At 37.7% G+C, this 16,179-nt stretch overlaps 1 protein-coding gene across 1 annotated transcript; it reads right to left on the minus strand.

Moving 5' to 3' along the window:
- Positions 1–10,323: 10,323 nt before the first annotated feature.
- LOC140240101 (mitochondrial nicotinamide adenine dinucleotide transporter SLC25A51-like) lies at positions 10,324–14,435 on the minus strand. The gene is made up of 3 exons (XM_072319912.1): positions 14,125–14,435; positions 12,886–13,114; positions 10,324–10,965 (listed from the first exon to the last, which is right to left on the minus strand). Exons 1-3 carry the CDS (start codon positions 14,392–14,394, stop codon positions 10,442–10,444), a joined length of 1,023 nt encoding a protein of 340 aa, XP_072176013.1. The 5' UTR covers positions 14,395–14,435; the 3' UTR covers positions 10,324–10,441.
- Between the last annotated feature and the right edge of the window lie 1,744 nt (positions 14,436–16,179).

The following is a 16,179-nucleotide window of genomic DNA, read 5'->3' on the forward strand; positions in this document are numbered from 1 at the left end:
CAACTGTCTGTCTTTAAAGGGCTGATATGATTTTAGATGAGATGGGGATTCAGGTTTCGACTTTTTACAAGATTATTAGAAGCCACTTATATGAAATATGAAAGAGCATACACTTCCAGGAGAAATCCAAACTTTATTTGACGAAATTTGATTTTAAAGTGGCTGAGATATCAAAAACAAACAAAATATAACAAAGTGACCCTGATAATAGGTGGGACCCACCATAGGCCTATGCGTATTGTGTAAATTTTGTGAGAGTGTGAAGCCAGTGGCCTAACAACGATCCTTGAATTGGATAGAGGCGTTGGAAAATGATGCATGAAATACATGTATATACCAGATAGTTTCCAATCGTCACAAAGAACAAAAGAAAAATGTGCATGGGGATTGTCTGCAAGAATGTATATAGGCCTAGTTTGAATTGATTGGATATGGGAATTGTCTGTAAGAGTGCATATCGTTTGAATTGATCCGATATTATCTGAATTTGTGTTCATGTTTGTACAGAGTTTATACAGTGTATATATGAGGTTGAAGGTTTTTTTTTTTTTTTTGGGGGGGGGGGGAGTGGCGAACGCGGGTGGGTAGTTAAGTAATCACATGGGAGCATGGAGTGTAGATGATCACTATGAAGGGATTGAAAGAGAGTAGAATTCAATTCTTTTTTGGACGGACATGACGTCGCCATCTTATAGGAAGCTTTAGATTTTTGCTACGCGGACGTTCAGAGAAAAAAGTGTTCTGCGCATGCGTAAAACTGCTTATAAAAATCGATCTACAGTGTATTCATAGCTAGCTCGCGTCGTCTGAGTTTTCACCACGCGTTCTGGGCCATTTTTACGTCTGCTCGACATTCACGACGCTGAGAACTACTTCATGCAGTGATCATAATATATGGGGCGCTATTTTCCTTTTTATAGAGTTGCGTCCTCGCGTAATCTAAAGCTACTTTGCAACGTACACGACGCAGGGAGAGAGGAGAACTGCCAATCACGTCCGCATCGCAGTTCTAAAGCTCCCTTTATTAGGGAACTTTAGATTTTCGAGACGGGGACATTCGGGGGGGGGGGGGGAACTGGTCTGAGCATGCGCAGAATCAGCTATCAGTTTTCACTACGCGTTCTGGGCTATTTTTACGTCCGCTCAGTTCACGACGTTTAGAGAGCAACTTGCATGACTTGATGGACGATCATATTATGGGGGCGCCATTTTATTTTTTATACGTTGCGGAGAGGAGAACGTCCAACCCACTTGTCGCCTCAAGCGTCCGCGCAGCAAATCTAAAGCTCCCTAATAATGGAAACTACGCCGGGATTAACGGCTTTACATCCCCTTAAAGGTCAAGGTAATGGGAAATAAAAGTGCTTCGTGAGACAATGGTCTCGCAGTAGAGAATTGATCCACAGTTTGATTCACTGAGCCACAAAACGCGGCTCCAATAACCATCTCAAGCACACGTTGGTATACACTTTGCCTACGATATTTGCAGTAAATGAGAAAGAGAGAAAAATAAAACAGTAATGTATCACGATTGATCAAAATCATTCATCTATTTATTTCTATTTTATTTATTTATTTTTTTTTTTTTTGGGGGGGGGGGTAATGTGAAAAAGCATGATGATTAACATTGCAATATATACATATATGTATGTATTTATATGTATATATATATATATATATGTTGTATATATGCATTTATATTATATATACTATATATATATATATAATCACTATATATACATGAGCTTTTTCGCAAAACTAGTGAAAATATATTTTTGTTGAGATATTTGTGATTAAAGCTGCTAAAAACAAAGAAAATGATTAAGAACATACAGGATTTAATCATGACTTCTAGAATATTCCTTGTTCCGCACAAGTGGTGTATTACCGGAAACGTTGAATTTTACTCCCACTATCTGATGATGGACTTACTCTGAAATGTTTAATGTTTAACGTTAAATGGCGCTTACCTCATTTTGCAATAACACTTCATATAATATATACGTATATATACATACATATTATATATATATATATATATATATATATATATATTTATATATTATATATATATATTTATATATTATATATATATATATATATATATATATATATATATATATATATATATATATATATATATATATATATATATTATATATATATATATATATATATATATATATATATATTCATATATTATATACATATATATATATATATATATATATATATATATATACACACACATTACATTATATTAGTATACATTATATAGGTATATAGGCCCCGTTCATTCCCCATTGTCCTCCCTTCTTTCCTCATAAAACCATATTGATTACTTGTATCATATGTGTTATGAAGCAACATTACATAGATGATGACTGGCGGGGGAGGAAACATACCGAATGTTTCACCCGAAGGGTTTGAAATGCTGTTTAGGGAGGATATAAGTCCCGAGACGAGACGAAGTCGAGGGACTTAGAGCCCCCCGAAATAGCATTTCAAACCCTGAGGGTGGAACGTTTGGTACATGTTCTCGACAACAAAAGTCATCATCTGTTATATTATATGGGTTAGTCAAATACCAAGCCATGTTCGCAACGTCAACTACCAGCACAATGCACTCGATCGCTCGCGCAGAGCCAAATTCACTGTGCGCGGGTCCTTCAAATCACTCTTTCGTATGCATTACAATAATCGGTCATCTGCTTTTTCACATTGCATGGAATAGGCAAATTCAGCCTACCAATTGCGTGAAAAATATGATCGTTCAATCGTTGGTATCGTTTGTCATTTGTTACGTGAAAATGTTTTCCCATGGGAGAACATTACAAAAATGTTCTGCCCATGGGCGAACATAACCAATGTGCTTCCATCACGTGACTGTGTTTAGCCAATCACTAACCGGTATTTGAATATCCCATTTAATATAATCATTCAATTTACAGCTGTAGATATGCATCCATACAACTACACACACACACACTCATAAAGAACATCATGATTTATGAATGTATATGCAGTGTGTAAATATGTATGATACACAGGGATACCACGAACATGAAATTCATGATCTCAATTTCATCTATACTGTAAGCACGCCACTGCTTGACTACAAGCGAAAACAGAGCACGAAATAAACTGTTTTTCAACGAAGTACACATAATATATACTCCTTTAATTGCCATTAGTAGTGTTGCATTTCCTTGTTGCATGCAAATCGTAGTTATCAGTCTACTTTCCCTTCTTACAATAAAAGGATATTTCACATGAAGGAACTGATAATTCACTAATAGCCGATACATTTTTTTTCATGCTTCCAAGTACCCCACATCTCAAGACATAGTCCAATACATATCTCCACAAAGAACTTAACATACACCTGAGGTTCATGAAAATTTACAATAGAGGGGAGGGCTGATCAATACGTGCGACCTTTTTTTTCTTTCTTTTTTTAATAACGGCGCAACCTCTTCCGCGCCACATCAAACGCTTATAGTTTTTCAATTCAACTCTAATCACTGAATATGCATCACTGCTGCTGGTTTCATATCAACATGTCAGTAGTTCATTTCTTATGCGTTTTTTTTTCTCTCTCTCTGAAGATAAAGTTGCAAAGCCAACAATCATTTCAATAACACCGACAACACTTCCTTTCTTAGTACCTTGATATGCTCTCCGTGAAAGTTTGAAAGTGTTGCTGAATGATGGCTGGATGCTTTTCTATACACAGTAGTGCCACTTTAAACTTATAATATAGCTAAATGTTCTTTACGGCATTGCATTCATTCGCAGGATTAAAGAGAAAAAGGTGGAGGAGGAGGAGAAAAAGACTGGCGTAATTTCTTTCCTTTTGGTGATCACTTTCATGGTGGTTGATGCTGATTAAGTGCGATTTCAGTGACACCAACATTAAGAGCAGATTTATAAAACATTTTGTTTCTATGTGTAAAAGAAAAAAAATAATAATGCGAGAAGTTTCTGTATTGTCACAATTGCACTAAACCCGAAATAATGCAAAGAGTTGTACTTTTCGTTGCTGGGAATATCAAACAATATCCTTACGTAAGTATATGACATGTTTGTGAGTACATGCATATTGTAAGGTGAATGATTCTTTTACACACGTATGACTCTCCCTCGAGCACATATAAATCTTTAACAATAATAAAAAAGACACCCACACACGCAACAAAACTCCTATACATTTTGACGCATGCATGCCGCAATCCCTAAAAAAACAATAGCCCGCCAGCATGTTGATCAGCAAGTTGATTCACATTGACATTGTGCGTATATGAATATATACATAATAATATTCAGCTGTCTATTGTGGGAAACTCGAAGCAGCATATGGGTAGTCAACAGAAGTAATGATGAACCTGGGATGAACTATGAATATAATGACCCAATCAACCAACCATGTGGTACCGCAAGGGGGGTATACAGGGGAGACAAATATGTAAGCAGGCGGGGCGAATCCAGGAATTCTGTAAAGGGAGGCGCCTTTACAAAATTAAAGGGGGGCACATGTGCCCCCCCTTTTTTTCATTTCTTTTGTTTTAACAAGAAATAAAGAGGGGGCGCGCGCCCGGTGCGCCCCCCTCTGGATCCACCACTGAGCAGGCATCTGGTACTCTGCGAGACTCGCATCTTTATCCCTATATACATATGCCTCAAACAACTTTCGTAGCAACAAAAATGTGCTTGCTCGATCTACTTCAGCAACAGAGGCAAAAAGCCCTTTATAATTCCTTTCAGCTCCTTTTCTATCTAGCTTTCTATCATTACAGAAAACTGAAATATCATATGGTATATTATTCACAATTGGTTCATGACAGTATCTTCAAGTTGACATTTCATAAATAGAATATACTTGCACCTGTCTTCACACTGTAAAAAGTACGTAAAGACATTCATCAAAGCTCACGGGCAGACTTTTGCTCAAAATAAAAATATATATATTTGAGGTGGGTGACCACGTAATAAGTAAGCATGCACAAGATCAATAAAAATTGTCCCTAAACTAATAAGAAACAAATGTAGAAAAAACAACAACCTCCAAACAACCAACCAAATAACTCCAAAGGCAAAACTTCTTTCAGGCTGACGTACCGGTAAGTGTGATACAGTAACCTGTATTACGTAATTTTCCTACCCGTGAAGACATTCTAATTACGGAAGATAGTCTTCTTATATGCCTCATCCCAAAAGTGACTCTCTCATCACAAATATTGCAGTCTGGGGGAATATCTACACAATGCATTAATATAAAGTTCACACATGTAAATGTGTATTAAAGGCAGTAACTTTTAAAAGTGTGTCTGTACCAATTAGCCATTCTTCTTTTGTTTTTCTCTTCATTTGTAGACTGACTATGGCATAAGAAAGGTGCCAAATTTTATTCAAAATTGGACCATTTTGCCACATATTTATGTTTAACAGCTTCTCTGAAATTTGTCCATTTTCTATATTTTGTTCGTGGCTCCCAGGTGGAAAATAAGGAACACTGAGAATACTGTATGTAATAGGCATAATCATAATTACAATTTTCATTTTCATGGCAGATTATAACTAATCATTCCCAATATCCAATGCAATACGAATACTGAATGCAGAAATGGACACTAACAAAAGAAATTTAAAGATCATAAACACACTGTGATGCTCCCGCCTATACTGGACTAACATCCAATGACAAGTGACTGGATAAGATGTCGATGGAGGTCATAACCACAAGAAAATGAGTCAATCACTGTACATGGAAACCAATGACATAAACGTCTTGTCTTACTGGCAAAGGGGTGCATGCACATGCATAAGGTGTAGAAGAATGAAAACCATTAACAGGTAATCTTGGTGACCTCTTTTATAGGCTCAAACACAGATTTCTATACTATATCATAGCGCATAGATCAATGGCTCTAAATGCAGTCAGAGCCGTGGGGTCAGAGGTCGTAGTGTATGAAAAGCTGTGTGAGAGAATTGTGGTACAGTATTGTGGATATGTAGCTGGACTAAAAAACTGGATATTCAGTTTTTAAATACTTCCCGGGGATGTTTCTCGAAGAATTATGGTCAAGATCAGCTTTGATATAAAATGGTAAAGTTTATCAGCATTTAAGATCGACTTCAATTCTTGTCAATCAACCCCTGGAAATATGCATTTGATATTTTCTTCTTTCATTTTTTTCAACAACAATGTCTCATTTCTGATGTCTACTGGCTATCTGGGTGCAACTGCTTCTTGCAATTGGACAGCATTGGTAAGGTTTACTTTCAAATTGTCTGGTAAAAAATCTATACACATGTACATAATCATTGTGACAGTAACACCGTTTTACAACTCCTCAAGTATTCTACCAACATATTATAGGCGATTCCCATTATAATGAAGTCTTCGGGACCAGCAGTTCTCTTGCATTATATCAAAATGTTTTTTTAAATAATTATATAGTATCTGAGCAAATAAAGTGTATAAAAATATCTACAAGATAATTTTGGGCCCTGAATTTTGACCTCATCGTATCCAAAATTTTGTTATAACTGCGGTCTTTATAACAGGAGTGCACTGTATCTGATGGAGATCATGTTATCAAATGCGCATATGCCAACTTTGGCTCTAAACTACTTCTTCAGAGATAAAAGCTATGTTTTGCTTTGTTTGTTTGTTTGTTTTTTTGATTCATTCATTTTTTGTTTACTCTTTACTCTCTGCAGTCAGGTTGCTCTTTGAATGCATAAGGCACTTCCTAGTTACTCAAAGGAAAGAGATACCCTATTTGATAAATACCAAAACATTAGTTTTAAATCATGAAAATGAAATGATACTGCATTACCAATCAAACAGCAGAAGATCATTTTAGTTTGATGCCCCTGTTATATATGGCAAGTAATGGTTACTCAAATACTTTATAGATCACAAAAAAAAAAAGCTTTCACACTGGCTCTTAACAACTGAAGTCCCACTGATCAATTTGCATGTTGACAGACCATGACAATTTCTAGGACAGAAATGAAGAATAATGTCATGCTACTGTATGTACACCCTACTGTTCGAAAAATACACTCCATAATCATGCATGGGTTAGCCAGTTTTTACGGCAAGTAAAAATCAATGTGAAGTAACACCCACGAGTCATACAACTAACAAGTTATGCAGCTCACGAGTTTGACACTAAGCAAAAAAGGGCCCACGAGACTGACACATTAAGCCTTGTGTTGTAATGTCAACCTTTTGGGCTGTTTTTACCTAGTGTCAACTCATGGGCCATACCAGTATCTTCCAAGTGTCAAAACTCCTGGGCTGCATGACTCGTGAACCTTTTGTTTTTTAATGTCGAACTTGTGGGCTGTATGACTCGTGGTTGTCGGTCTCAATGGATGACCCCATATCTTCATGAGCTACAGGAATACAGATGGCAAGTTATCTTTCAAGTAACATTTCATGTCTCAGCAGACCATCAAGCATAAGGCTACACAAATGTGACGCTCTGAGATGATTAGAGATACCACTCCCCCAAAAATAAAAAACAACAAACTTTGATACTTCATGTCAAGAATGGGCATCAAACATCAAGATGAATGGTTCAGATTTTCACAAATTTACATTTCTATGGTGAGAAGATTACTTCTCTAAATATCATGAAGTCAGAAAAGTACTGATATATGATACTCACTATAAGACCTTGCTCCTGAGCTAGCAGTATTCACTTATTCCATGTACTCATACTGAGTTCCTGGCCTTTATAGACCACATGGTCACAACAATTTTTCTTGTTGCTGCCTTTGTTGTGCCCTGCCATTACTGAAAACATTAGCTTTCAAATATAAATGATATTTAAATGGAAGAAGTCCTTAACGGGATTGGAACAGTTTTGGCAGAGATGGGGGTTTCGGATTTTAACTTTTTGTGAGATAATTAGACAACCCTTTTGAAATTATGAAAGAGCATACAACTCAGGAATTCAAAAGGATATTCAAAAAGGAATTCAAAGTTTATCTGATGAAATGTGGTTTTGAATGGCTGATATCCAAAAAGAAAGTAAAACAAAGTAGTCCTAATAAAAATGTAGCTCCAACTTTTCACTAGAATCTCATTGTTTAGGTTCTTTATGCATCCATATTCAACTTATTGTACACTACAGGCAGTGGGACTTACAAAAGTACATGCTGGTGATATACAACGTACATTTAATACACGATACCAATGATATTGATATCCACAATAACATGAATGAAAAAACTGTCATTGTAAGCCAATAAACAAACAAACCGTTACAAAAATCCATTAAGATTGATGAATATTACACTTCAAATTCAATCTCTAATACCCTTTAAACCCAGTATGCCCCTCTTTCTCATACATGTACCTTACTATAAAGAATATATTATATTCATTAAGATATACCCGGTAATACGTACTTTGTCATCAATTTGACTTGGTATCAAACAAATGCATACTTGAAAATCTCTCCAAGGCCTTACACTTTAATTCTCGGTATTGCTCTACTTTTGATTTTCTTTCCTGTTTTTTTTTCCCCCTTCTTTTGTAGAATGCAGACTGCATACATATATGTATGCAAGTATTCTGGAAATTTTTCTCTGGAGTAAGGCATAACCTTTGTGATTTTTAATTTTTTTTTTTTTTTGGTGGGGGGGTCACAATGCACCAAACTCTTTCTTGGAGTGAGGCGTGGCCCTGACAAGGACCAACTCAATCTTCAGGGCTGCCTTTCACTCCAAGAAAGAATTTGATGCATTGTGAGCTGAAAAATGACCAGTGTTAAGTATACAGTTCGACCTCCATTATCCGGCCATGTCGGGACTGGCGCTCATCCGGATTAGCGATATGGGAGACACAATGTTAATGTATATAGCTGCCGTCCAAGCTGCCGTCCCAGTGCACTGGCAGCTTGGCAGGTAGCTTACCCCGCAACGGTGGTGTAATCTATGCTAGCCTGCGCAAAATTGTAGTCCCTTCTTCACAAAAATAAAGTATAATCTTTATGTGAAAATCATACATGTTTTACCTCATTAGATATTGAGAAACCTATCATGCACATCTTATGAAATTAGATATTGAGAAACCTATCATGCACATCTTATGAAATTAGTGAAATAGATCCATGAAAAGATGTTAAAGTCACTGTTTTTTCTCAATTTTTGGATGAAAAAAAAAAAGTCCTTCACTGCGTGAACGCGTCCTGATAATAGAGATTTCCGGATAAAAGGAGGCCGGATAATCGAGGTCGAACTGTCCATGCAGCAATGATACAGTGGCACTGTTTACCAGACACAGGACCAAGACAAGAAAGTACACCAACAATGCTTTAAAGGGGAAGGCTAGTAACTGATCAGTGGGAATCAGTAGAAATACTGGGAGATGATTGTTCCAATCCTTATGGGATTCATTCAAGAGTTCATTGTATATCTATTGTTGTGTGAAAATGATTTGCTTCAGAATGGTCTCATATTCAAGTAATGTGCAGTTTAATGCTTCCAGGTTAGCGTCCCTGGTCAGTGACGGAGCATTAATATGCACATTACTTGAATATGAGACCGTTCTGAAGCAAATCATTTTCACACAACAATAGATATATAATGAACTCTTGAATGAATCCCATAAGGATTGGAACAATCATCTCCCAGCATTTCCACTGATTCCCACTGATCAGTTACTAGCCTTCCCCTTTAAATATGATGTGTCCACCTATTGGAATACACAATATACTGCATGCATCTGCGGTACGTCTCAGCAAGCTTGAGTGCGGGAAGAGCACAGTGATCCTAGAAAACTCAATTAAAATTTGGACACACTCTGTGTATCCCATTGTTCATCATCAAATGCTCTAATGCCCACAATCCTCCGCAACACAACAGTCACATGATGGTCAAAAGAGACCGATTGTCTAATTTCGTATGCATGAACGCACTTCTTGGAGCTCTTCTGGTTTTGGCACGAGGATGATGTTCTGCTGAAATACAATGCCATTATTCAGAAAGCATGTGGGTATACTATTCATGCAGCCAAAATAGCATTACATAATAACTCTTTTCTGAAATAGATTTACTCCTCTAAAGTATGGTAATTCATGACATACCTCATGACAATCTTTGTTATTGTTTGGCATGCAGTGAGTTTACCCTGGTATAAGTCATATGTAAGACCAAATGTAACAAATCGAAAATTGCAGCTTGTTCATCAAAATAATTATCATAGATATTTGTACTCTTCACAACACCACTGGAAAAAGGTCATTTGCAAAGATCATTACCAGTGTAAACCATCAAAGAAATTAAGTTAAAAATAACAGCTTCCTAATGGTACTAAAACCATAGACAGAGTTTTCTATGTATTCCTCTAGTACCTAAAAGTCAAAATGAAATGTGACACAAACACATTATCACATCAAGGAAGAAAAATTAAATTAAGATTTCACAATTTCATGCTTATGCAAAACGATTTCAGCATTTCATACGATGCATTGATGATGCCCCATGATATCAGGGCTCGGGTGAAGTTGAGGTGGACGCCATAGAACATGGCACGCCAGCGACAGCCGCGCTCAACGTATATTTCCCGGAAGGTGTGGACAAAGGAGTAGAACTTCCCACCGACCCTGGACTGCATGCGGGTCTTGACGACGTTGACGGGAAACCACACGGTGCTCAGCATGGCCCCCAGGATGGCCCCGCTGATGAAGTCGTTCATGACCGCTCCGGCGTCGTTGGTGGGCTCCGGGAGCGCTTCCCGGAGCCTCCCGCGGAGGCTGAAGAACACAACATTGCTGGGCCCGTTGCGGAGGAGGATGGCCGTCAGACCACGGTAGCACTCTCTGATACTGTAAGAGTAGACAGTTCGCAGAGCGTGAGGTGTGTTCTTAAATGTTCCAGAGTGTCTGTGGTCCTGCAGCAGAGTCTGAACGCGCTCAAAAGGAGCAAGAAGAGCTTCGCAAGATCCTGTGAAACACAAGATGGATGAACATTTCTCATTTGACCATTCACAAAGACACTTACAAAAATACACCATAAGTATTTATTTTCTCTTTGTAAGAAAAATCAGACAAACTAGCCTGTTATCAGAGTCCTGTGGTGCTTTCTGACATTCTTTGGTGATGATGAAGCACACTGAAGAATATGTGCATTAAGGATGTCACTAAAAAAACAGTATCAATTCTTTTCCGAGATTGGCATTTCCACTAACTAGGGGGTAGAGCTGATTTTATACTTTACTACTAGTAGTAAATAGTAAAGTGGCAAGATTTGCGTATTGTAGCTCATTATGAAATTCTGTTTTCTCTAACCAGCAGCACAACCTCATTTCAACTGTGAAAAATGTGTGACTTTCAAAAGGAACGCCCAATTTGCCTAAAAAACTCACTGATGCGTTCAAGTTATATTGTGCTGTTCACTCACTCCATGTAATATTAGGGTATCATTCCCATTTAACTGCGACAATGGGTCTGCAAAAAATTTGTAAAGTGGCAAGATATCAATGGCCCAGTGTACAAGTCATAAATATTTCCTGACAAGAGAGGGCAACACAAGCAGCTAACACTGGCCGGTGCGAGAAAAGCTGGGAAATAATTAACTTAACCCGTTGAGGACGAGTCCCGAGCATACTCGGGCAAGCGTCTATGGGAAATGCGTGTTGTAGCAAAATCAAACCGTCCTCAAGGGTTAAAGGACAAGTTCATCTTCATTAACATAAGGATTAAGAGAATGCAGCAATATTACTAGAACACATCAGTGAAAGTTTGAGGAAAATTGGACAATTGATGCAAAAGTTATGAACTTTTAAAACTTTTGTGTTGGAACCGTTGGATGAGGAGACTACTAAGGCTCGTGATGTCATATGAGTACAACAGTATAAAGAAAATGTAACGAAAATTCAACATATTATCACTTTTTTCGCATAATAAAAGAGCACTTGACTTGCCTCTCTCTAAAGGCAATGGGAATAATATTACCCATAACATATGTCAGTAACGAGTCAAGGGAATGTGTACTTTTTTCAAAAGATGAAATTTTGTGAAATTCTCTTTATATTTTCCTTATATTGTTGTACGCATGTGACATCATACACTGCAGTAGTCTTCTCATCCAGCGGTTACTGCACAAAAACTTCAAAAATTCATAACTTTTGAAAGAATTGTCCGATTTTCCTCATACTTTCAATGATGTGTTCTACTAATATTGCTACATTCTCTCCATCCTTATGTTAATGAAGGTGAACTTGTCTTTTAATTTCCCAGGCTGCAAGAGCCCTCCCCCCCCCCCCCCACACACACACAAACACTCCATTAATCTGTACACATACAATATTGTACATCACACATTTTTGAGTTGCTGAAAGTGTGTCTTGAGGAGAACTTGATAGAAACTCTTATTTACAGTGAAATGATATTGGGAATCAAGTAGTTGCTGCTTGTGTTTAAATAATATCAATACAGAACAATTGACAGATCCACATTTTTCAACTATTATGCATCCTGATGGAACATCCCAGGCATCATTGCATTATACACTTGCATGGGAGACCTCCCGCTGAAAGCCCATTTTTGCAAAATCTCCCGTTTCTCCTGCTTGGGATTTCATTTCTCCCGTCCTGGCTCTGTGTCTCCCGCTTTTAGAATGCACTTTCTCCCACTTGAAATGGTTCCCTACTTAGTGCCATTATAATGTTGAAAAATAAGCCTGAGATAGCACAAGAGAGCATCTAGAACCCTGGAACCCTAGGGACTTTGTGCTCATGATGTGTGCTCTGTGCACATCAAGTTAGAGTCTCCAGTTTGCTACAAGTTTCAGGTGGGAGAACCTCCAGATCAGAAGCTGCTTGGGGTTGGAGTCTGCGGATTTCGTTCTTCGACATTTTCATACCTGACAGCAGTGCAGCAGTGCACAGGACGGCGGTGGGGCTGAGCGATGGGAACTCGCTGCGGAAGATGCGTGAGAAGTGCTCATAGGCACCAAACATGACCGCCACAGAGCAGGTCTTCTGCAGCAGCGGGGGCAAGACGCCGCGGTAGATGTTCCTCAGCCCCTCCCTGTTGATTTGGCGCAGTGCTTTCTTGGCACGGATGCCATGAAGTTGTTGACGGAAGAGCACCTGTATTTTACACAGGTGAGGAATACATTAATTTTTGTGGTGCATAAATATAAATTGTATATCATAACAAATTTCCATTTCATCAACAATTTCTCCTTGTCATACTCACTGCAAGTTCACATTTAATACTAACTAGGAATATAACAACAAGCATAATGCCCTTGCATCTAAAAATATGGTGATGTGAAATTCTTGGTATACAGAAAAAAGATATTCAGGACTTTTGGACTTTTCAGGCACTAAATGATTAATGACTAAGACTGAATGGCAATCCCCGTTCAACGAAAAGAAGTCAAAATCTACATACACATGTATCTATTAAAAAGCTCTTCCTTAAAATACCAATGAACCCCCCATTCTACTTAGTGAAGGCACAACTATACAACTGGTAACATTGAGGTGATGTGTTTAGGCCATAAAAAGCTTCTTAGAGTCTTGTGCTCAACAAAACTGTGTTTTACTTGTCTTGAAATGAACTTTGATGAAGTTGATCTGAATACCTACCGATTTAAATAAGAGAACTTGGCAATCAACAGTCATGCCACTTTCCATTCCTAAAAGTAACAATTATTACGATGAATTCTTTATTGAACGTTAAATGTTCATGGCAACTAAGGAAGAAATATTTTGCGAATTATTTTGGTGCCAGTACAAGCACATGTTTTGTACATCCATAACACGCACAGCCTGCAAGTAGCCATTACCATTGTGGCAGACTTACTGATCTTTTGGGGATAAACAGTAAGTAAGAAAAAACAACAAAATAAGCTCACAAGCCTTTATTTATTTATTTTTTTTTTTTTCCTGACCTGTAGTTTTAGGTATGGACCAGTAAAAAATGGAGAAAGTGGATATCTACTGGTCCGACGCAGACAGGTCGGACCAGAAGAAAAAATAGGTGAGTGTCGAGCCCTGCGTTTATATTTGTACCTTCGCTTTATGTACATGAAACTACAAGTGTATACATAGTGTTCATGTTTGACTAGCAAAACATCGTGAAATCCATATACCTTATTGAGGGGGAAGGTAATTGTAATGTTCATAAGGGCAGCTCCTCCCCCTGACATGTACTCAACCCAGTCAGGCTTGTGGACGAGAGATGATGTCACCTGTCCCGATTCATGGGACAGCTCTGCTGCCATGGAAACTGAAGCTGAGGTAGAAGTGGAAGCAGCAGCAAAGGTTGAGATGTTGTACAGGCGCAGGCATGATGGAGTGGGTAAGTTTTGCTGCTCCCAAGCACTAGAGTCCAAGCCTTTTCTCTCTGCCTCAGAAGGCATTGTGGTCGGTCACATTTGTCAGGAGCAGCAAACAATGACATCTGGAAGATGTCCACAGGCGCAGTCAGCGAACAGGTAGGATGATATACTGGCACAGGCAAGGCTGTGAAACTGGCTGGTGTCCACAGGAAGAAATAATCCAACCATGAAATGTGTATGCCCTGTAAAACAAAACAAAACAAAACAAACAAAACAAATTATGGATGTACCCAATCACAAGCAGCACATACATGTAACAGTATTTATTATTAGCCGTAAAAGAAATGACAGGAAATTGAAGCTGAATTGTACAATGTATGGACAACAAATGTTTACCATAATCTCATGTAGAATTAATTGAGTGTACAATGTATACTCACATATATACAATTTTGCAAATTGGCTTAATTGTGCTTCGAAACAGAATGCACATTTTCCATTAGCCCAACTAGATGCCGTACTTCCTTGTGTACTGTGACAGGGCTGCGTAGACCTTGAGAGTCAATTTTCTATAGACAAATTAAAATTTTCACTCTGTTATTTATTTAATTTCAGTTTTTTTTTTTCTTGGTAGATTATATAAATTATGCTAGGCTCAATAGTAATATGCCATGATGAAATGCTAAGTGTGTAAGATGCCAATTCATATAGAAACTAGAATAGATAGAGTCTACATGTCGCCACGGCTCCGTGTAGAAAATAATTTGCATCGCATCGCCACAGCTATGTTACACACACTACAAGACAACTGATGTTCAATGTTACGTTTACATGTAAACTTTAAATATTTACATGTAACAATGACATGTTAACGATAAATTTTAGCATTTGATATTAGAACCCTAAACTAAAATTTTAGAAATTTAGAGCTATGTCATAGGCATAGAATCTAGTCCAGGTTCCGAACAGTGCGAGCGATCAACATGGGCATGGCCTTGGCTTCAACATGTCCTTGGGCCATGAGTGAACTAATGTAAATAACGAAATAGTTCTAACAATAAAAAATTTTTGACCTAATCAATGAAGACATATAGACTAACCACACACAAATATCTATATGTGGGGCTTAACAACAACTCATGTGTACTTTTTAAACGTACACTGCACTGGAGTAAGTAATTTCTTTTTGAATTATCCACATTTTATTGCGATTTGTAATCTGTAGTTACCTAGTTCGGCAAAGGCGTTTAATTCAACTTAAAATTGTGGTGAATACACAACATGAACTAAGTAAGATAACGTTCTTTGGTGACGACTTACAGTACGACTCGTTCCAATTTTCACCGGAGCTAGCTTAGTAACTTGTGAGACAGTCTTGTACTTTTGGTAAATACCGTACCGAAGAGCTGCCGAAGAGCGTTTAAGTGCGCCAATCTACTCTCGTAAACAGGTGTATTACTCAAGTCATGGAGCCCAACAGCGGCCATTTTAGGAAGCAAACCGCTGGATTATCGCGAGCATACGTGAATTCTGCCTCCATTTTTTTTTATTTATTTATTTTTTTTTGTAGCTCTATCAACAGTTTTCTATTACATTCTCTCTTTATTGCAATTCAATTTTCTTGCTTAGGCTTGTAATCTTATGAAGTTTCTCGTATTATTTTCATATTTTGATAATTTGGTTGTGCATTACAGTTTATTCCTCATGACATTAATTTGTATGATTTTGCAACCTTAAAAGGACTGCTCACGTGATCTGTCAGCGTAATTTTCTTTTATGTTTTCATTTCATAATGATGTTGGTCATTTTTTTTTTTAGCTTTATTAACAGTTTTCTATTCAATTCTCTTTTCCAATTCAATTTTCT

Source organism: Diadema setosum, chromosome 16 (assembly GCF_964275005.1).
Source record: "Diadema setosum chromosome 16, eeDiaSeto1, whole genome shotgun sequence".
Classification (NCBI taxonomy): Eukaryota; Metazoa; Echinodermata; class Echinoidea; order Diadematoida; family Diadematidae; genus Diadema; species Diadema setosum.

Bases quoted from the DNA above. Each gene is read 5' to 3' on its own strand.
- LOC140240101 (XM_072319912.1), bottom strand. From the start codon at position 14,394: ATGCCTTCTGAGGCAGAGAGAAAAGGCTTGGACTCTAGTGCTTGGGAG. The intron at 13,115-14,124 runs GTATATGGATTT...TGTAAAATACAG, and splicing joins TTACCTTCCCCCTCAATAAG to GTGCTCTTCCGTCAACAACT. The intron at 10,966-12,885 runs GTATGAAAATGT...TGTGTTTCACAG, and splicing joins CACTGCTGCACTGCTGTCAG to GATCTTGCGAAGCTCTTCTT.